Here is a 22,421-nt window from a genome sequence, read left to right on the forward strand (position 1 = left end):
AAATCGCACCCCCAAATGGTCACCGGCCTGCCCTGGTAGGCTCCTGTATTGGCAGGGGCAAGAGGGGCACCTCAGAGCATGTGCTATCTGAGTCCTGTGGGAAATGCCTCTTTAAGAAGTTGGGAAAAATAACTTTCAGGGGAGAACAGTACAAAAAGCCACTGCTGTTCTAAAGACAAGAGCATGGCTGTTGTGGGATAAGCTCTCCATCTGAGTTAGCTGTCCTCCACAGGCTTGCAGCGCACAAGTCAGCTTCTGTTTGTTAATAACATTGCCATGGTGGGATTTACTTCCTGGCCGCCTTCCCTGTGCCCACCACCAGGGTGGTGGTAATCTCTTGAGTTTAGCCCTTCCAAGGAGCAGCATTCCCTTGAGAGGTGCTGGGTTTTCCTGTGTCTCTGAGGTGAATGGGGGTTGAAGGTTGAAGTTACCTCCAAGCTAGCACATGGAGCCTAGTCCAAACCATGTTGTTTGCTGTCATGCCCTTTCTTTTCGAATTGGCATCTGGGCACCTGCTGTCGCCTTGCCCAGGAAATCTGTATCTTTCGCTGACTAACCTTCAGCCAGACTTCTTCCTTTGAGGAAGGGTTTCAAGGTTCAAAACAGAAAGGAGGTTGAGGCAGTAGAAGACCTTTTATTTGACGTTGAGGTGCGATCTTGCATATAAAATCGGCCAATAGAAGTGGAATTTGTGTTTTGGGTCTCGAATGAATATTAAAAAATTTTTCTATATAGTTGTGGATTTCTTTATGGGACATTTGCTATCTGAGAATTGCTGTTGAAAGACCTACTTGAGCTGCTGGGCTGCAACCAGTGTTTTGAGTGAGTGTGAAAGTATTTGGAAGAAACTACCATTTTCTGCCTCCTTTTGAGGTGCCTGCTTTTGTGTCTGTTTCTTTTCAGTATTAAAACACTTTCTAATAGGGCACCTAGGCAGACTTGTCCAGACACTTGATAGGTAATACGTGCCCAAATACAGACTTCTTTTAGTCTGACCAGAGTTGATAGGTGGGTAATTCTGAGAGTTCACAGCATTTAGCTGTTGATAATTGAATTGCAGTTCAGGTTACTTGACTTTTTAGATGTGCCTTAATATTCTTTACAGTGATGTTTGTGTTGCTTTTTTAGTACCTTATTTGAAGAAATACATGGAAATCTTGGAGTTGTTTTGTATTTGTAGCTACACGATACTGTTGGAAAGTGGAGCACTGCCGGTGGGCTTCTTAGGATTTCTGACTATGTTATGACATACTAAATATTTTTATAGTGGAGACCCATTGCATGGGCAAATAAGCCAGAATGAAACTTGCTCTTTATTTGTGAAATCTCTAAAAGTCTAAATTATTGTAGAGTTTTTGCATGCTTAAGTTATAACAGAAACGAGGCACATTAGGTACAGACAATGCTTTCTAATTGGAATTGTCCAGTTAATAATGGAAAACTTGGACATAATGGTATGTCATGACTAATTTCATGGTTTTCAGGTGGTTATGGTGCAACTGCATTAAATATGAAGCGGGATCCCCTGAAACTCAAAAGCATAGACACTGAATTTCCACTAACACTTGGTCGAGATGTCTCTGGTGTTATTATGGAATGTGGACTGAGTGTGTCTTATTTCAAACCTGGAGATGAGGTAATACCACCAATCTATTTTTTTTCCTAAAATGTATGGTTAAATTATACTATGAGATGTTCAGCTTTTGTTTTCCTCTTAAGAAACTTCTTTTTTTTTAATGTTGTTGCACTCTGAGAACTGCCAGTAAATTCCTAGGACACTTTGTTCTCTACCTTTTTTTCTCTGAAGAACATGGTCTTTCCCAGACTTGCTTCCACAAGTTAATTTCCCATCTGTTTTTTAATTTTTGGTCCTTTTCAGTAGTAGCAAGAGAGGAATTTATTTATTTACAAGTGAACACTCAAGATGCTGTGTCATTTTTGACTGTAGATAGAATTTTAATTGGAAGGGATTATTTTTTTTCTTGAGTAACAGTTAAGATGGGAACTCTGGGATAACCCAAGAACTGCTTTCTGAAACCCCACATAACTACTGTTACTGTTTGCTTTCACCTTCACCAGTTGCTTTCACATTTCACTAGTTCTAGTACAGCAAATTCTGATTCCTCCCTCCCATCCCCTCCCATCCCCTCCAATTTCTGCTTTCTTGGCATGGAAGTAGTTTGTTTTTTTAAAAAAAAAATTATATCTCATAAACAGCACAGTGCAATTTATTTACATAGCTCTGCAGTCCTTCGTTTAATGAGTCCTGTGATATTTTTTTGTATGAAAGAGTGAGCTAGAACTGGTTTCTGATAAGCAATAGTGAAGATATTCTGCAAATTGGAAAAATGGTTTCTTTAATGGAGATACATTTTCTGTGTAGGCACAATCATGTGCAGAGTCAGAAAAACTGATAGTTTTTTTCTGTTTGGTTTTAGGTGTGGGCAGCAATTCCTCCATGGAAACAGGGCACTCTGTCAGAGTTTGTGGTAGCTAGTGGAAACGAGGTAAACCTTCAAAAATGTGGCTAACCGTTACCCAGAGTTGTAAAGACTAGCATTTTTTTTTCTTCAGTGTCTAAGTAACTGTTTATTTCTTAGTGTGTGGATTGATTCAGACTCCAGTTAATTATGAAGATAGTTGAAAATGTGAAATGCACAAGCTGCAATTTTATGAAGTTTGTTTAAATATTTCAGTGTCACGTAGGATCTGCTGTGTGACTTAGATACAACTGATCTTATTTCAGGTGTCTTTTAAGCCAAAGTGTCTCAGTCACATAGAAGCTGCCTCCTTACCGTACGTAGGTCTCACGGCGTGGTCTGCAGTTAACAAAGTTGGAGGACTGAACCAAAGTAATTGTAGTGGGAAAAGGTAAGTAGAAAGTTCTGGTGTTAAAATTTAGTGTTTCATGTTTATACCGATTAGCTGCTTCCAAGGCATGTCCACCGGTGATGAAGACTGTTACACCATGATGGTCACAGAGACCAGCTGGCCTGGAGATGTTCAATCTACACAGCTGCTGAGAGAGGCTCTTTCAGAAGGAGGCTCAGATGAGGACCATAACTGAATACCGAGTCTCTTGCTGCTTGATTTCTGTATATAGTGACTATAGAGAAGGTAGTCCAATGTATCTCTAATATATAGGCTATAGAGAGAACTCAGGTATGATCCCTCTAGGAATTTATAGGGACTTTGCCTTTCTGCCTGCTAGGATAGCAATCCAAATGTAATATGCTCTCTCTGGGTTACCTTGGCATATCACAAAAAGCTCTCTCAGCCTCAGAGGTGTGGTTCAGTCAGTTCTTGCCTGTGTGGGCCATTTGGAACAGACTGGTTTTCCAGCTTTTTAGAAAAAAATGAACAGATGACTGGGTCTCATTTGACCTGTAGCCCAGAACTTTGATGAGGTCAGGAACGCAGAAGAGAAGAGGAAGGTGTGCAGGGTGAGCAGCCATATCAAGTAGAAAAAACGGCTTAGATTATCAGCCTGTTAATCTGACAATGGCAGATGGAGGACAGAGGAGAAAAAATGCACTGCAAGATTGGTGCACATACCATTATTCTTCTTATAATTTAAACTTGCAGTTATTTTGGCCTTTGGATATTTGTGTAAATAGATAGTAAAATGTTCGTAATGTAAAGAAGGGCAAAAGTGAAAATACTGGAATTAAAAAAATAATCATTAAAATTATTATGCTGCACCAAAAATTTAGGTCATAAAGTAATTATTGGGCCATGGGAGTCTAGATGCCCAATCTCCTCTTATCTTTGGTGTTACTGTTGTAATTCAAGACATTGCGCAGGGCTCTAGATTTATTGAATTTCTTCACCTACATCTTTAGAAGATAACTGAGTGAGTAGTTGTTCATATGTTGTGGTAAATTTCACCAGGAAAATATCAAGTAATTGTTTGTTCTAAAGATAAATAATATTTTGCGAAAATGAAATTGCAAAATTTAAAGCAATTTCAAAGTCGTCGTTGAAGTGAACTACCAGCTAGTGATAAAATTCTAGATACGTTGCCTTCCTTTTTATTTTTCAGTATTTGGACTTTATTATCTTAACTTTCACATGTAAATAGAATTCACCTAACAATATATTGATAGGCTAGCCTTGTTTAAAGTGCCTTTCCAATCTTCAGGTAAGTGCTTAGATTATTAAAAGTGAAATTCAAACTTCATTTATATTGTCTTTACATTTAACTTTATTCCAAGTTAATAATTAATTACTCTTGTCAGTAAAAAATATTTTTGTTTCCCATCTAGAGGTTTTGAATTGTAAAACCAGAAGAGAATGCCTCATGCAATGGTAGCATTCCTCCCCCGAAAAATTTCCTGTAGGAAAATACGTACATTGAAGAGGCTGTGCAAAAGTATATCCCGTGAACTTTACCTACTCTCTCAAAGCAGTAATTCCAAAAGACAAGAATTTACATAATGTTGCTTAATTTCTTGAAATAATTTCATATGTTTAGTAAGAAGTTATCTACATATGTGATTTTACAGTGGTCTTTTTGTTTGCTGTAGGTCTAGGTAAATAGCTACATAAAAGGGTGTATATACACAAATGTGTGTCTTATTTTGAAAGAGCATCTGTATGCCTTGATGAAAACTACTTCACTGATACTTCATGGCACTGTTAAGATATCTGAGAAACAGTGAGATTTTTCTGTTGGTGTGTATTGTTTTCTTTGCCTCTTTAAGGTGTGAGTATAACCAGAAATACTCACTATCAGTTCAGCATCTGACTGTATGCTGATCTACAGGAGTATCTGCTGCATCTACACACACCTCCACAAATTAGTTACCTGAAGTGTGCTTACATTGGTCGTGATGTCTCCTGCTTCACTATAAGTCCAGTCATTTCTCCATAACTTTTAACCTATGTCAGTGTAATTTATGTCAGCATTCTTTCACAAGATTAAAGTGAATGTTGTTTTTATCCAAAATGTTCAGAATGACTTTGTTGATTTGAAGTTCTCTGTGTATAATGCCTGGAGAGCTTCTCATATGTGCCAGTGTCCTGTTTCAGAAGAAAGGAGAAGGCTCTTATAGCAGCCTCCTAGGACTTAAAGGAGGCCTACAGGAAGGATGGGGAGGATTCTTTATCAGGGAGTGTAGTGTTAAGGTAAGAGGTGATCTTGTTAAACTGAAAGAGGGTAGATTTAGATGATGATCTTTAAGGTCCTTTCCAAGCAAAACCATTCTGTGATTCTGTGCTTGTTCAACAACAACTGTTAAATATCTTGCTTGGTAAATTCACAAAAAAATCATAAAAACAAACCTGACAATTTGAGAAGTTCTTTAAAATGTTTATGTTAGTATTAAGTAAAGGTTTTTTATATAAATAGAGTCGATATTTTATACATTTAAATATACTGGGAAGAAAAGCTGCATTTGTTACTGTAAGCTATTAAATGTACACTCCTGCTTTATATGGTTACAATGAAAAATTGAATGATATAGTACCCCAAGAAAGTATTTTTTTCATAGTCTGTGTTTTATTTCATAATTTTATCTCTTGAGAGAAGTACAAAGCAAGTGTAGGTTGAGGCTCTGGGCAGCCTGATCTAGTGGGAGGTGTCCCTGCTCATGGCAGGGGGGTTGGAACTGGGTGATCCTTGTGGTCCCTTCCAACCCTGACAGATTCTGATCTGTTTTAGCAGAGGACTTTAGAGCCCTAATGGCTCAATGGTTGGACTTGATGATCTTGGAGGTCCCTTCCAACCTAAATGATTCTATGATTCTAATAGACTAAATGCTTCTTGATACAGGAAAACTCTTAGGGGTATTTTGTTGGCATAATCAAATGGAATTTAATTATATATATTAAAAATGGTTATATTTATTCAATAAATATAATATATTTTTATTTGGCATGTAGCAGAGAAAATCGTTAGGTGTTCATTAGCTGGAGAAAATGTCCTTGACCTGTACACCTGCTGCCCACTCCCTGTGTCTTTTGGTGTGGGCAACACGCAGCTGAGACAGGTCCTGGCTCTCTGATGCTGGTTTCTGACCACACCATAGTTGCTGGCAGAGCCCAGGGAGGAGGACTAAACTCTCAGATCCTGTGGTATGGTCATCTGGAGAGATCTGCTGACTCTGATCATTTGAACCGCTAGAGCCTCGTGTGGGGCTTGGGGAGTGCTGGCTTGAATTGCAGCCTCTGTCAGAAGGGAACAAAGCCTGGGCTATGAATGTTTGTTTTGTTCTTTTGAGAAAATTGGTTCTCTTGGATCTCTGTTTAGGTCACATAATTTGTTAGTTTGTTCCCTTCTGCACTTCCTTGTATGTTGGTTTACTCCTGAGCTCAGTTTTGTAGTGAAGCAGGTAGTTTCTGTGATATCTTTTCTCCTGGCTGTCTTTTCCTGAGGCAACACGAACAAAACTGTGCCACCATCTGTGGTCCTTCAATACCATCCTAACAGGTCCCACACCTTCAAACGCTTCCCCACTTCCCTGTGTTCTGCCAAACAACACGTCTTGCTGTCCTCAGTGCTGTAAAAATTTTGAGCTGTGGCACATGGATCTACTGTGCAGACAGTTTGTCTCTAAAGCCAAGAGTTTTCTTGCAGTCGCAATGTATGGAGAGGGTTTTAATATTAAATCAGAAGGCTTTGCAGAAAGTAGCCCAGGTAATGTAGAAACAAACAAACTGAGAAGTATCTCTACCTGAAGAATCTCAGGGATTTTTATTGAGAGGGAGAAAAAAGAGAAAGTCCTAGTCAAGTAGCTCCACAAAAAGGAAAATACTGCCTAAATCCTTGAGCAAAATGTGCATTTTAAAACAACAGCTTTCTCTAAAATTCATAGTAAAAGAAATGCCCTTTAAGCAAGGAGTAAAATTGGAAAGGCAGTTTGACAGGGTCTTTTTGAAAGGATTTAATTGTGACTGTCCTTTGTAAGGGTAAAGATGGGCTTAACCCAGTATCTTCAGCATAGCATCCCTCAGCCTTCTCAAGTATAAAAAGAAAGTTGCTCCAGGCATCTGTCGTTAGCAGCATGGTTCTGAGGATAAAGTGGTTTTTTGGCAGATCTAAAAGCTGCAGGCATTGTGGTTTCAAATTCTTGATCTGAATTTTGCAGCTTGGATCAGTGAAATGGGAGGGAACAGAAGCCTGATCAGTTACAAGAGGAAGCATTTTATAATGGATACTGTGACCAAAGCCAAGTCTCTTAGGTTACTTCAAAGAATTTTTGCAAACCCAGACTCCAGATTGCTTTTTGCAGTGCAAAACTGTACTGTACAATTTCCTGCAGTGTCCAACACAATGAGATTTTAAATCAGAACATTACCAGCTTCTGAAGATAATGATATTTTTCTGGCAAACTGAAGTTCTCAGAATCATGATGTTCCCCAGTCGTATGCCAAGACTTCATCTTGGATATTCCTTTTGTCCTAGAATTAGCAAATGGGTCCAAAGTCCAAGCACTGTTTGTAAGTTAAGCAGCAAGGCTTTTTTACTAATTCACTTCCTGAAGTTTAGTTATTTAATAAAATATCTGGATGAAATTTTTGAGCTGTGGTTAGGCTGCTCACAGTAAGGTTCTCACACAACTAAATTTGCATTAATTTTTCTGAAATTTAGGGTAGTATTTTCAGTTAAAATGAACTCCCACTTGCTAATAATTTGGTTGTATAGTCTTTCAAAATTTTCTTGCTTGTGTACCAATTTCCAGAACCTGGCATTTACAGGGTCTTGTTGAGGGTACTGAACTAGCAAAATTCTACTGCCTTTCTTCCTGAAAAAAATTTTTGGCCTTCTTTTAGATAAATACTATGTAATATATGGAAATATAAGGAAAATTATGTTATATATGTTCTAAAATTCTCAGTCTCCCTAAATAATGTGATATTAAACTACTTTTTCTCTTAGATAACAGCAGTTTGAGTAAAATGTTGGTGAATCAGATTCTTTTTCTTTAGGAGCTACAACAGTGGAGACTGGGAGACAGATTCTTAATGGCTTTGTTGGGGACAAAATCAGTTATGTTTGGGGAATTGAGGACAGGCACAGGGGGTTTGGGTGATAAAATGTGACTGCCTGACAGCTCTACTGCCTGGATTTAGTGAAAAGCACATATGAGGAATCCCCTTTGGCTATGCTGAGATAACAGTCTTGGCACAGGAAACACGATCAGCAATGTGAAGTCACATTATTGGCTGTCTGAAGAGTTAACCATGAAGTGACATTGAATGACAAATAATGTCTTTTGCTTAAAATAATGTGGTGTCAGAGACTTCTAAGGAGCATTAGAACACATAGTTACTATAGAGTTTATTTAAAGATCTATTTAATATATTTTAATTTTCTCTTACAGAGTATTAATATTAGGAGCTTCAGGAGGAGTTGGTACATTTGCTGTGCAGGTAATATAAACCAGCATGCCCAGGATGCATTGTCAAACTATTCCATATGAAAAAAAATAACAGAAGGGAACTGAGGGAAGGAGTAGTGAAATAGCAAGCTACAGACTGATCTGTCTGATCGAAATATCCAAAAATGAAATATTTCAGATTTACTGCATTCCATTTGTTATATTAGTTTAAAGTAGGAATCGGGGACTTTAAAAGAAAGAATTCATGAGTGTAGGTGGTGAAAAATCACATTTCACAGTTTGAGGGCAGGAAATCTTTGATTGCTGTAACTTGAAATGTATAGCTTGTTTTCTTTATCTCTGAGTCAGCTCTGCTCTATAGATGGGAAAAGAATTGGTGTATGAGTAGAAAAACTGATGGACAATGTCCTGTACCGGAACTGTTGTAGGTGGTCAGATATTTCTGTGTGCTGTGTATGTAAAGCAGAGTGGCTTACGTTAACTTTCCCTCACTGGCTCTGCCCTGTCTTTCTGTCTTCATTCCAGCTCTAAACTTTGGAGAGTCAACATGCTCTTTTATTGATCCATTAGTTGTGAAACATCCTCTCTTCATGCTCTCATATGAGGGGTTTGATGCTAATCAGTATCAACTTATGCTGAAATATCTTTCTCTTCATAATATGAAAAAAATAGAGAAGTTGGGTGATTGTGTTACTGTGTTCCATGTTAGGAGACCATAAACAGCAGTTTTAAAGAGGCTTACAGGAGAATTTCTAGTGGCATGCTATTTGCCTGATCCATGATAAAGCAAGTGGCTAAACTAGATCAACATGGAAGGGTAACCAGCCCCTAACTTGTTGCAATTTCTACCTGATGAATCTTGAGTAAACAACATTAATCCAAAATAAACGTAAAAAACATTACTGTGGATGAAAAATGAGATTACAGAAGAGGTAAATAACTAGAAAAAATCCTCTAGCTCAGTATAGCTTTGGTGGAGCCAGCAGTGTGCACTTGCAGCCCAGAAAGCCAACCAGATCCTGGGCTGCATCACGAGAAGTGTGGCCAGCAGGTCGAGGGAGGTGATTCTCCCCCTCTACTCTGCTCTGGTGAGACCCCCCCTGGAGTACTGCATCCAGTTCTGGAGCCCCCATTACAAGAGGGACGTGGACCTGCTGGAGCGTGTCCAGAGAAGGGCCACCAGAAGGATCTGAGGGCTGGAGCAGCTCTCCTACGAGGACAGACTGAGAGAGTTGGGGCTGTTCAGTCTGGAGAAGAGAAGGCTCCGAGGGGACCTTATTGTGGCCTTCCAGTATCTTAGGGGAGCCTACAAGAAAGCTGGGGAGGGACTTTTTAGGATCTCAAGTAACAACAGAACTAGAGGGAATGGGGCAAAGCTGGAAGTGGGCAGATTCAGGCTGGATGTGAGGAAGATGTTCTTCACTGTGAGACTGGTGAGACCCTGGAATGGGTTGCCCAGGGAGGTGGTTGAGGCCCCATCCCTGGGGGTCTTTAAGGCCAGGCTGGATGAGGCTCTGGGCAGCCTGATCTAGTGGGAGGTGTCCCTGCTCATGGCAGAGGGGTTGGAACTGGGTGATCCTTGTGGTCCCTTCCAACCCTGGCAGATTCTGATCTGTTTTGGCAGAGGACTTTAGAGCCCTGGTGGCTCGGTGGTTGGACTTGATGATCTTGGAGGTCCCTTCCAACCTAAATGATTCTGATTCCCTGTGGTAAATCAGACATAACTTCCTTCTTTTTCTCATAAGTGATATTTAAACTATTAAGAGTGAGGTGGGTATACACAATATTTTATATTCCTGCCTGCTCATTAAGTATTTTAACTTTAAATATTTAAATGTATTTAATGGTTGATCTGGAGATAGTTTTGTAGATTGGTAACTTGGACAGTACCTTTTGGTACACATTTAACTGGCAGATTCAGATGTCAAACCGAGTATTTTATTTGGAGCCCTATTTATTCCGAGACCTGGTATCTGTAAGTGGCATTTAAAAAACTACTCTCCTTCCTCCACACCAACTCCTCCCTGCCGAAACCTCTGTAAATACTGTTAAATTCTAACCATTGTTTGTCTGTGGAATGTGTGACAAGTTATCCTGTGTTGGAAGATAGTTCCCTACTCCCTACTAAAGGTGCACATTTATTACATAAATATAAGAAGACACTTGCTTTTTAAGTTGTTACCAGTGTTTTACTAAATCTTAAACTTTGGACTTGTTTTCTTTCTTTTTTTTTTTTTTTTTTTTTTTTTTTTTTTTTTTTTTACTAGTTTTTTTTTTTTTTTTTTTTTTTTTTGTTTAGCTAGTGAAGGCCTGGGGTGCTCATGTGACAGCAGTTTGTTCTCATGATGCCAGCACGCTGATGAAAAAGCTTGGAGCAGATGATGTGATAGATTACAAATCTGGAAATCTGGAAGAACAACTTAAAGCATTACCCTTGTACGTGTTTGTGTTGCTTAATACTGAGATGAAGGAGTTGGCAGTCAAACCTTCTGCCTTTTGATTGCTTGACTCCAGTCAAAAAAAACTCCCTCTGGTTTTTTTATTCCTTTCTTTTTTTTTCTTTTTTTCCTTTATTTTCTTTCCCCTCTTTCTAAAGCAGTATTTTGTAAAGCAAATTCATCCCAGCCCTTTTTGAAAGCAATTCATTTCCATGCATTTTCCAAGTGAGTATCCCAAGCACAGATTTCATTCTAAGACTAAGCCAGTTAATCGGGCTTGTGGAGGCAAGCTCACTTTCACATGCTTCTCTTCAATGCCTGTGATTTGAACAGTTCTGTCAGCTTCCATCCAAGGATCTTGGAGCATTTACAAAGCACAAGTAAATTAAAATAAGTCTCAGAAATCCTGTGTGAGGTTAGTAAATAGTAGAATTATCTTCTACAGGGAAGAACTGTGTCCTGAAGCAGTTAAGTGGCTTGCCTGAAGGTCTTTAGACACCGTGCAACTCGGCTGGGAGTAAATTTCTCTTCTGTTAACATGGGGTGCTGTGCCTCTGATGAACAATCACACTCATCTTGTCAGAGCAGTTATGTGTACACTAGCTTGGGGGGTTTCTCCAGAAAACTAAGATAACTGAACTTCACTTCTCCAGAACTGAAGTATTTTTTGCTTTTCTAATCTTTTCCATCTGTTTAAAATTGGTTTATTATGACTTGTATTTGAATATGATATTTACACTGCCCTTTTTAGCTAGATAGAGCTTACTTTCTGGGAGGGGAAATAGAAGCTGTTCAATCTGTGAAAGAATGGTACTGATAACTGTGCTAAGAAGGCATGTGCCTTTTAGCTGTGGTGTGATTGTCAGCAGGCCTGTGGTCAGCTGTGAGGGTACTGGCACTGTCTCTATGGACAGGACACTCACTAACTAGCTTAGCAGTTTACAAGCAGTGCTAAATTTGATTTTATGCAATTCAAAATCTTAAATGCTGCACCCATTCTAGCAAGTCACCCTTTTTGGGAGGTAGCAACAGCACCATCCTGGAATGCGGTTATATAACATAGCTAAGCTGATCAGTCAGGTATGCTGAGAGGGATGTTCCTACTTCCCTTTTTCAGTTGTACTGACTCTGCAGACCTCATAGTGAGCTAGTTTTTCCTGGAGCATTAGTTTTCATTATTTTAATTTCTCTTGCTGGCAGCTGTTAGATTGACTGAACTTTAACATGAAATCACATACTTGGAAGACAGACAGGAAAACTGTCTTTCCAGAGGGAGCTTTTCTATTTAATTTGCGTGAAGCATTTTCCTTCTTGTTTGTAGGTTATTTAGTTGAGATGTATGTGTATCTACATATCTATTGCAATCTGGAGATTGCTGGAAATTTACAGGTGGAAATGAGAACGAGCTGTGCATCTAACAGAATATATGCATAGCTCCCTGTTGCCCTATTCAGCCCTTGCAGGCACACATGCTGAGATAACGAGAAGGAACACTGAAACTGTGGCTTGTTGCCAGAGGCTGCATATGCCCATTCCAGGGGGGAATGTTTTAAACCCGTTGCATTCTTAGGTTCTACGTCCAATAAGTAGATGCGACGAAAAGAGCTGTCAGTAAAGATAAAATAGTCCCAAAACAAAAGAGGTCAAAAAAGACTTTTAGAAGGGAAGCTGAGAACTGGGTCACAGAGAAGATGTGAGGAGATAAGGGTTAGTAATTTGTTTATGTAACTTTGGCCACTGGAACGGACTTTCACGTGAGTACAGCACATGCAAGAGGTGTTCCTAGCCAAGGTGTGAGTCCAGACTAGTTTTTACACGTGTATACCATATTGTTCAATGCTAGGCCCACACCTCAAGGCTGTTCCAGTAGTCTCAGTGGGAGGGCTGAAGAGGTGGAGCTCTAGAAGGCTTTAAGCAAGTAGAGAATGTAGTTGTGAATCTAAGAGTCTACTTTTTAGAGTTTTAAGTGCAGTTTAAGTTATCTATATAACCTGTGTCTGCGGTGCAGTGAATTGGCAATAACCTGTGAATTTAATTCCTACTGTCTAGTAAAGCTGGGATTGAGCTGAAGTCTTCAGAGTTTTTTGCCGCTCACAGACAGAATATTTTCTTTCATTGCAGTGACACATAAAAATGTAAACTATAGCAAATTTCTGATATGAATAAGCTTATTGATGATGAAATTATTTTTCCTGTATTGTGTTTTTAAACCTGTTCTTTACATGTCTGCAGATTTGATTTCATCCTAGATAATGTTGGTGGATCCACTGAGAAGTGGGCTCTAGACCTCTTGAAGAAATGGTCAGGAGCAACATACGTTACCTTAGTGACACCTTTCCTGATCAATATGGACAAACTTGGAGTGGCTGATGGCATGTTACAGACTGGGGTCACTGTTGGTTCCAAAACCGTAAAGGTATTTGACAAAATCCTGTATAATTAATATTATGTAGTACTCTAGTGACTTCTTTTGTGGCCTGGTTGTTAGTGGTGTGGCTCATCTAGAGGCATCTGTTGTATTTTCCTCATATATCATTAAGTGTACTTCAGAGGCATTTTCATTCTTTCCTTCTTTCTTGCACTGAAAAAAAAAATGTGTTGGGGTGGTGGTGATTGGTGTATGTGGTAGTTTGGGGTGCTTTGAAGTTTTCATTCCTTATGGTGCTTTTTATTGTGGCCTTTTCTGTATGGCCTCCCTGGCGAGTCCTGCTGACAGCTGCTTTTCCATAGTAAACAGCAAATCCCTGCCTCGTTGAAGTGAGGGTAATTTTGCTACTTGGTTTAGGCTGGTCAGGCTTTCTCTCAAAACATTGTTCTGTGACTGATTCTCTTCATCCTAGTCCAGCACCAGCGAGTAATAAAAGTGGTTGAGGGTGGCTAGAAAGCCTTTCATCTCTTTCATGTTCATGTGTCTGGATGGTGATACTGATTTTTCTACTTTTCAAAGGAGATCTTAAAGCATTCTGTCACTGGTGTGATCAGTAAGCAAAGCTTTTTAGGACTTTTCTATTTCTTCTTTCAACATGTGTGCTTGCTCTGCAAGTGAATGCTTTTCAAGCAGTTGTTGCTATGGTATTCCTGTGATGGCATGGCTGAATGAGATTTTAAGTCCTCCACCAGTATTTTCAAAGGAAAGCTCAAAAACAATGAAAAGGCTGGGAAGAAGTAATGTAATATTATTTCTCAGTCTGCATGTTTCTGTGATGAGGAGTATTGTGTGCCTCATATTAAAAACCATCTCTTTGGTAGATGGTGGCTCTTATTCGTGAAACAACTTATTCAGAGGAGGGGCTTTTGACTTATGCCTGTGAGATCTTCCCAAAATGCTTCTTGTGTGAGCTGCCATCTGTCATTGGATGGTGATGACTTGGGCAGATGCAATGGTGGAAAATTTAATCACTGGCGCTGAGGTGGAAGGTTTTAAATGTTGCATTGCTGGGTTTATTTCACCTCCTTTGTGAGTGTGTATAATCACATAGCACCCTTTCTCTCTTACATAAAAAATAATGCTGTTTCTAGCTGCAGAGACAAGGTGGTTCTTTTTCTCAACTGGCTGACTTGTGCAATTGGACACAAAATTCACCCCCATCCTATTGTGGTAATACAACATCCCTGTCTGTACATTTAATCCACATGCTTAGGTGACTTTTTTTTTTTTTTTCAGACACTAGCATATGATTTCCATGTCTTTTCCTTAAGTTACTTGTCTAGTGCTTCTGTCATTACTTTTGTTCCCATTTCAGCTTCTTCTCCTGATTTTTTTTTAATACATTTGTGGTCTTTCTTGCAGCATCTCTTTAAAGGAGTCCATTATCGATGGGCATTTTTTATGCCAAGCGGCCCAAGTTTGGATGAAATAGCAGAACTAGTTGATTCTGGAAAGGTATGTCAGTAATGATTATTTGGGGTTTTGTGCTGAAAGACGTGCTGTTTTGACTCAAAAATGGTGCAGTTCAATACAATTAAGGGATAAAATGTTATGAAAGTCAGGAAAACTAATTAGGAACTTGTTCCAGTGTCTGAATTCAGCCTTTTGGGCAGAATTTAGGAGCTTGTAATCCTTAAGATTGTTCTGCCTTCTCCTTCTCCACTGTACCTGTCTTCAAAAACACAAAGCTTACTAAGTTATGACTAAAGAATATCCAATGACTGTTGGCTAAATGATTTTTTCAATGGGAATCATTTAGCATGAGCTCTGGTTTTGAAAATGGTGTTTTTGAAGAGGCCTCGTTTTGTTCATTTGGTCAGAATGAACATGACTGTGTGTATCTGCATAGGCAAAATTGCTTAGGCTGGGTGAGCAGGAGCCCTCTCCATGACATGCACAGAACTAGAGCACTGCAGGTCATAGAAGATCTGCACTGGCAGAGTGGCAACAGGAATCTTGTCTTTCATTTTTTCAGTGCTTTAGAATATAATCTTTCTGTTAATTCAATGTTAATTGAATAAATATTGTGAGCATTCATAAGCTTTTGGGGAATGTCTTAATGGACTTGGAGGAAAGGCATAAAGGACATTGAGGTGCTGCAGCATGTCCAAAGAAGGCCAATAAAGCTGGTGAAGAGTCCAGAGCACAAGGCTTACAAGGAGCAGCTGAGGGAACTGGGGTTTGTTTAGCCTGGAGAAAAGGAGTCTCAGGGGAGACCTTACTGCTCTCTACAACTACGTGAAAGGAGGTTGTAGAGAGATGGGGGTCAGTCTGTTCTCCTATATAGCAAGTGATAGGACAAGAGGAAACAGCCTTAAGTTACACAAGGGGAGGTTTAGATTGGACATCTGTAAAAACTTCACAGAAAGGGTTCTTGAGCATTGAGACAGGCTGCCCAGAGAAGTGGTGAAGTCACCATCCCTGGAGGTAGCTAAAAGACATGTAGAGGTGGTGCTGAGGGCCATGGTTTAGTGGTAAACTGGCAGTGCTGGGTTAATGGTTGAACTTGATCTTGAAAGGTCTCTTCCAACCAGAACAATTCTGTGGCAGATAGATCACTGCTTTTCTGATCTTCTCAGGTTTGTGAGCTTGTTACAAAATGCAGAATCCCCAGAATAGAGAATATGTTCAACTGCTGTTTAATCTTGCTGTGTGGTACCTAAGCAGCAGAGGAAGCAGTTTGCCATGGCTGCTAGTAATGCCAGTATGTGAACTGTCAGGCCATCTTGTGCTCAAAATTTATGCTTATTAGTAAAATCCAGAGCTCTCAAATTTGAGTGTTGATCTCCTTTTTTTGCTGTGTATATTTGAGAGTTTGGAGAAGAGTAACCAAATTGCTGTCATATTTAAGTTGTGAGTGCTTCTGTTTGCCATCTCAGTGCTACTGATTAGAATTCCACAGTTCAGCCACTCCTGTTCCTCCCTCATGACCAGTGTGCTGCTGACACAGACAGTGGGAAGTCTGTTTCCTAGAAAGTTACCTCCTCATAAACAGAGGCTGCAGCAGCAAATAAGCTGCAGTGAAGTGTTTTCCTGGCCACAGCTTTGCACCACTCTGATTTGCCCCGTGTCCAGTGCTGTAGGCATTATCCCATGGTCCAGAAATAAACCCTAGAAGATGCTCCTCATCCTGTGATTGCATCTGGTCACACTAATAAATAATTGTGTAAGAAATAGAAATCCCCTTGCCTTTGTTCTTAACATTTGTCCTGATTCTTAGCCAGTCACAACTAGTTTTATGTTCTGCTCCTACCTTGTACGCAAATTAAGTGCAGAATACGCCCATGAAAGCCTCCTGGGAGAAAGCTGTTTCTGCAATAGAGATGAGGCTTTATTGGTATTGTCTGCCTGATAACCTGGACAGGTGAATTGTAATGCCATTTAAAATGTACCTCATGCATATGTGAACATCCCAATAAACTTCTTGTTGTAAGATGATCATGAGGAGAAAGGTGTTTTCTTTGTCTTCTGTTCTCTGTGCAAAACCAGGTCATAATGCCAGATGGTTGTATCTGAATAATCTTTATTCTAGCAGCATTTTACTCTATTTTCTAAAATGTTGTAAAACCCTGTGCTACCATCAGTGTTTTGTAAGACTCAGTTGTGTTCCTTTTAGACAGGTGTTAATAAGACTATGACCTTTATTGTCTAGACACAAGAGTTCTCTTAAATGGAGAGATCATCCATTCAGAAGAGTAGATGATTTTAAAAAATGCAGGAGAGCATTTCTGGAAGAAGTGTACCATAAATTTCCTGTAACTAAGCAAAAAGAAATGTTTATGTTTGAAGAGGAGACAATAAATGAGAACTGAAGGAAAAAAAAACACAAAGTGTAGCAAGAAGACTTGGGAAAGCCATCAAAGTTGAGACCATGTAGTTGAACTTAGTTTTGAGTGAATGCAGTTTTGAGTGAATGCCGTTTTGAGTGATGTCAATTTAGTTATTTTGAAATTTCAGTGAATCATCTTTCCTGTTACAGACATCTTTATTTTGAGATTGTATCAGGTGCGACTAGGAGAGCAATTGGAGAGCTCCTGAAAATGAGAGGCTTTTTTTCAGGGAAGTATAAATCATAAGAGGAGATTTAAATGAAGGAAAATAAAAAGAGCTGATAGTTTGAAGACATGATGTTACAGTAAGTGAAGCTTTGAAGAGCATACCCATGAAGCAGTTATAGATCATATCAATTTGTGGTTTATCTTTTAGGCCTTTTGCGCTGACACAAATTTTTAGGTCTGATGAGTTCATCACCTTTGTGAAAGCAAAAGGATTCTCAATCTTTTGGTGGGTGAAGAATGAGCAAAAAGGGCATTTAGTATAAAGATACTTGATTTTGTCATGAATGATCTTTGCACCAAGGAATAGAGATTTGCAAAATGTCAACTATGAGGAGCAGTTCTTTTAACAGCCTTTTTTAGTAAGGAGGAGAAGGAAAATATTTGATGAGCTGGTAGTGCAAGGAAAAAGAATGATTTTCCTTTTGTAAATACCTGCACACCAGCTTAGTTTGGGGATTGTAAAACTATTTTCAGTTTATCAGCTGCTTTCTCTGCCTTTCAGCTGGACATCTTGCTAAGAGACTGTTGTGAGACTGAGGGGCTGGGAGGCACAGAGAAAAGCCTTTCCTTGTTAAATTCTAGAGACACTGGCAAATTTCTGAACTGCTGGGAAATCCCTCTTGTGGGTTGAACTGTGATAGTTTATTACATACCAGTAAGGACTGGTTTAATGTGGGCTTCTCCAAGTAAGCTGATGAAGTACATGTCAGAAGCTGGAGAACTTTCCATGGCAGGACGTTCCTGGTGAGTTTGTCCAAGAGTCTCATCTAAGGACAAATGAAATCAACAAAGCCTTTAATTCAGGACACAGATCTGCTGGCACAGTGTTTGCTGAAGCATTGTGGTCTCTGGTCTCTGCTGCCAGCATGGTCACTGAAAGACTTGTTAGGAATTAGTTTGATATATTTGTGGTCAGTGTTGTGGATTTCACATCAGCAGTCTTGGGTTTTGCTGCTTGCTTAATCTTTCCTCCTAAGGATGAGACATTCGGACCTGGGTGAAAATACACCAAACTCAAATAAGTACATAGGTTTGTAGTAAGCCTCTAACTTGTAATTGCTAACTTGTAATGGAGTACTTACTCTGCCTTTTATAAAGCCTGATGGAGGAAGGCAGGCTCAAAAGACTCCTTGGTGTCCTAGGGGGGACTACTGAGTATGTTGTACATTCCTTCTGGAGCGTGATAGGATGTGGGTCAACATGCAGTCCTTCCTACAGAAATTTGAAGTCTTCATTTTAATTCAGTACCATTTAAATGCAGTGCAGGTACGTGTGTGCAGTATTTCTGGTGGCTCAATATTTCTGTCAGAGTGGACTTGAACCAGATGGGCTGACGGGTGCAAGTTAATTTTGTCAGAAGGAAAGCTAAAGGACAGGTAGAGTCTCAGATCACAAAATGAGTAGACTATTCCCTGTGTTTGCTTTCTAAATAAAGGTTACAGCACAGGCACACATAAGAACAACAACTGCATGCTTATATTAATGTAATTTGTGTGTAGTGTTTTGCAAAGTCACTAGATGCTTTGGACTTGGCACCTGTTGTTGTGGTTTGGAGGAGAGGATGCTGGCTGTTCTTTGGCCCTGCTGCTGTCTTCCCGTGTGATGCTGTACAAATCACAGAACCTTTTGCTATCATAATTTCTCTTATCTACTAATGAGGGCTAATGTCCTTTATCCACTTGTGGTGATTTGCTCTCAGCTACCCATTTAAAATGTGGAATTCAATTGTTTTGTATTGCGACTCTTTCCTATTTAGAAAGTAAATAACATAAATGGATATGGTCATCCGCTTTGACATTGCTTGAGTTTTGAGTTGTTTGGATGGCCATGATTAAAGATGGCTTATATTCCTCCTGCTAGCATAGGTTATCACAGCTTCTTCTGTATATATTGAAGACAGAAGGCCAAGAGCATCCTGGCTTGTGTCAGAAATGATGTGGCCAACAGGTCTAGGGAAAGTGATTATCCCCCTGTACTTGACACTGGTGAGACCACACCTCCAGTGCTGTGTTCAGTTTTGGGCCCTTCACTACAAGAAAGACACTGAAGTCCTGCAGCATGTCAAAAGAAGGGCAACAAAGCTGGTGAAGGGTCTAGAGAACAAGTCTTACGAGGAGCAGCTGAGGGAACTGGGGTTGCTTAGCCTGAAGAAAAGGAGTCTTAGGGGAGACTTTATTGCTTTCTACAACTACCTGGAAGGAGGCTGAAGTGAGGTGTAGATGTGGTGCTGAGGAACATGGTTTAGTTCCTCAGCACTACAACAACAACCTTGCAGTGTTGGGTTAATGACTGATCTTGATGATCTTAAAGATCTCTTCCAACCAGAACAATTGTATGATTCTGTGATATGCTTCTAATTCATCTTCTTACAGTTCTTTAAGTAACCCTTGCAGCACAATTGTTACAGACTTCTTTCTTCTGTATGAAGATCAGACACCTAATGTAACATATTGAGTCTTTGAATGTTCTTAAAATCTGGCATCTCTAGATGTGGCCTTCTCTGCAGTAGTTCCAGTCTTTGTCTTCATGGCTGTGCTAAGGTATCTTAAGGTATGTGAGGTGACTCATCCTTGGGTGATGCCTGCTTTACTCTCCCTATCCGAAAAAGGACATTAGGGTAGCAATTCTGTATGTAAATGTCTAAACTGTCTAGAGATGAGTCTTTCTCCCCACTCACTTTAGCCACCACTCATTCTGACAACTGTCGTACTCCATGATAAAACGCAAAGCCTGCACTTTTTTTTTTCCCTTTAATTTTGTGTTTTCTTGTTGCAGTACTTCTGTTTGCCAGGTTGGTTGGCTAGAGCCCAGAAATGTTGATCCAGGAGAGGCTGCCAACAGCTCTGTTCAGTCATTTCTCTTCCAAAAGGAACCTCTGTCTGCATTTTGTCACAGCCACCAAAAAAAAAAAAAAAAAAATCACTGTGATTTTTATTAAATCTGCTACTCTTCCTGCAGGACCCGGTAGCTTGCTTCTGCTCTTTATGAAGGTGCGGGGTGATTAGATCCATAAACTGTCTCTGAAGAAAACTAAAGGAAATTTTGTATACTGTAGAGAGATAGGGTTTCAATATGCAAAATAGATTTGAGAGTGTGAATGCCCATAAACTACAATGAGGTGTGAAAAAATTTTATCGTGTACCAGCTATTTAATCAAATGTGTTGCCGCAGCCTGATGTAATTGCATATTCTGTAGAAAGCTGGTCCTGGTCTTCTGAGCTCTTGTCCCCTACTGCAGGAGGGAATTCTGTCCAGCACAGCAGTGAAATGTGGGGTCAGCAAGACAACTCTTGTCTGTTGACAAAAGATGCAGGTCATGCAGGACTGTTCTTCTAATATATATAAAATATGCTTTCATATGTAGACACATATAGTTGTATAACTGTACTAAGTTTGTTGTCTTAATTATATAGTAGCATTAGCCCAGATTACTTTAATTACCAGCATAAATATTAGGACAACTACTATGAACTTGACTTCTTCCAGGGGATTCCAGAAGAGAGAGCTGCTCTTTCCTTTAGTTAATAGTTTTTCAGCATGATGCAGTAGGTAACTAAACCCAGAATCTTCCTTATTTCTCCTGATTTAAGCTTGTGCTAGGCTGGCACGTGCTACAGTTTTGGTTTTGTTGCAGTTACTGCTCTTCATTATGTTCTGGAGAAGCTGTTCTGCCAGGACCAATTAATGAACTGGAGATGTTTTAAGCCTCTTCTACACTTGGAACTGTACCTTGGTAGCCTGCTTAACTGGGATTCACCTTCTAGCATTTTAATGATTACAGGTGGTACTCATCAGTCCCTGTGGGCTGCTGTTAGAGGGTCGATAGGAAAGAATGTTTCTTGGCTTGACAGACCAACCAACCAACCTTGGTAATGCAGTTGTTGGTAAAATGGCTGTGGGATTAGACCCCAGCACACATGGGGTCCATTCCCATGTCTTAACCTCCTTTAAGAACCACCGTTCTTCCTATGGGCATATGAGACTGGATCTTTAGATCATTTTTGTTTCTGTTTGGCATTTGGGGCAGAAATATCATGTATCTTATGTTCTCTGAAGTGCTCTTGGGAGAAAGTGTGTATTCTCTGAAGTACAAGTTAACCAGAAATGTAGTACTGTATAGTTGCAAAGCTACCTATACAACATGTGACCAGAGCCAGGTGCTCCAGAAAGTAAAAACTTTAATCTTTGTGTTCAGTGAGGATTGACCCTGGAACGTAATGTTGGTAAGCAGTAGGAAGCCCAGTATACATCGTTGCATGCCATTTTAAGGGGAAGGAAGGATGAAGGGTTGGGATGAAAACCCGAAGAACATGGAATTTGAGCACAGCAGAGGAGACGTTCAGGTAAAGGAAGAAATGACAGAAACAGCAATGTCCCAAACCAGCATTTTTTTCCATGAGATGACAACAAAGTACTGAATGTATAATTAAATGTCTAGTTATGAGACAGGGACTATTCTTTGTAATGATTTCTGTTCAGGTCTCTTGTTGACATTGAAGGGGGACTTGCAGAAGGCTGAAGGAGAGTGTTGAGCTCTGCTTTTGTGCTCCTATAGCGCATTGGGCACAGTGGTCATTTCTGGAGGAAGACAGTCTGTCTCCTAACTCGGCTAGTCAAAACGGCAAGCAGGTCTCTTCCATGGCAGCAAGCCCTCCAGAGGGCTGTGGTGTCTGGCGGGGCACGTCGCGGCCCTGGTTCTGTGGGTGTGCGCGGCTCTGTCCCCAGGCGCGGAGGCCGGCTGCAGGCCGAGGCGGGGCTGGTCCCGGGGGCAGGGGTGTGTGTGCGCAGGAGGCGCTCTGCAGAGCAGGCCAGCCCCGGGCTTGTGCCACCGACATCCCTTACAGACCTGGGGGAGAGCCAGTGCGCTGTCACTGCCCTTGAAGTGAGGGGAGTTTCCTCCTGCTCGCTTTGATCTCGGCTTGCGCTGAGGGCCAGTGCCGTTCAAGGCTCTAGCTCTCCCTCCAGTGTCAAGAAGCAGCTCCTCACTCGCTGGAGTGATTCGTTGCTAATACAGGCTCAGAGCCGCCTTCAATCCCTTTGTATTTTCTTGCTTATCCCCTCCTGGTAAATTCAGACTGTGTCCTTGCTACCACAGAAACGGGGACCTCCAAGGGTGGGCTTGAGCTTGTCATTATCAGGAGCACGTTCCTGATGA

At 40.3% G+C, this 22,421-nt stretch overlaps 1 protein-coding gene across 1 annotated transcript in view; it reads left to right on the plus strand.

Annotated features, from left to right (window-relative positions):
- The window catches only part of RTN4IP1 (reticulon 4 interacting protein 1), a 26,061-nt gene that overhangs the window by 306 nt on the left and 3,334 nt on the right, over positions 1 to 22,421 (plus strand). Inside the window, exons 2-8 of the mRNA XM_008940984.1 lie at positions 1,485 to 1,636; positions 2,439 to 2,507; positions 2,747 to 2,871; positions 8,325 to 8,373; positions 10,642 to 10,778; positions 13,013 to 13,196; positions 14,571 to 14,663. Coding sequence (XP_008939232.1) covers positions 1,485 to 1,636; positions 2,439 to 2,507; positions 2,747 to 2,871; positions 8,325 to 8,373; positions 10,642 to 10,778; positions 13,013 to 13,196; positions 14,571 to 14,663 — 809 coding nt within the window. The remainder of the gene's footprint in view (positions 1 to 1,484; positions 1,637 to 2,438; positions 2,508 to 2,746; positions 2,872 to 8,324; positions 8,374 to 10,641; positions 10,779 to 13,012; positions 13,197 to 14,570; positions 14,664 to 22,421) is intronic.

The sequence above is a fragment of the Merops nubicus genome, unplaced genomic scaffold, assembly GCF_000691845.1.
Source record: "Merops nubicus isolate BGI_N331 unplaced genomic scaffold, ASM69184v1 scaffold7045, whole genome shotgun sequence".
In the NCBI taxonomy this organism is placed as follows: domain Eukaryota; kingdom Metazoa; phylum Chordata; class Aves; order Coraciiformes; family Meropidae; genus Merops; species Merops nubicus.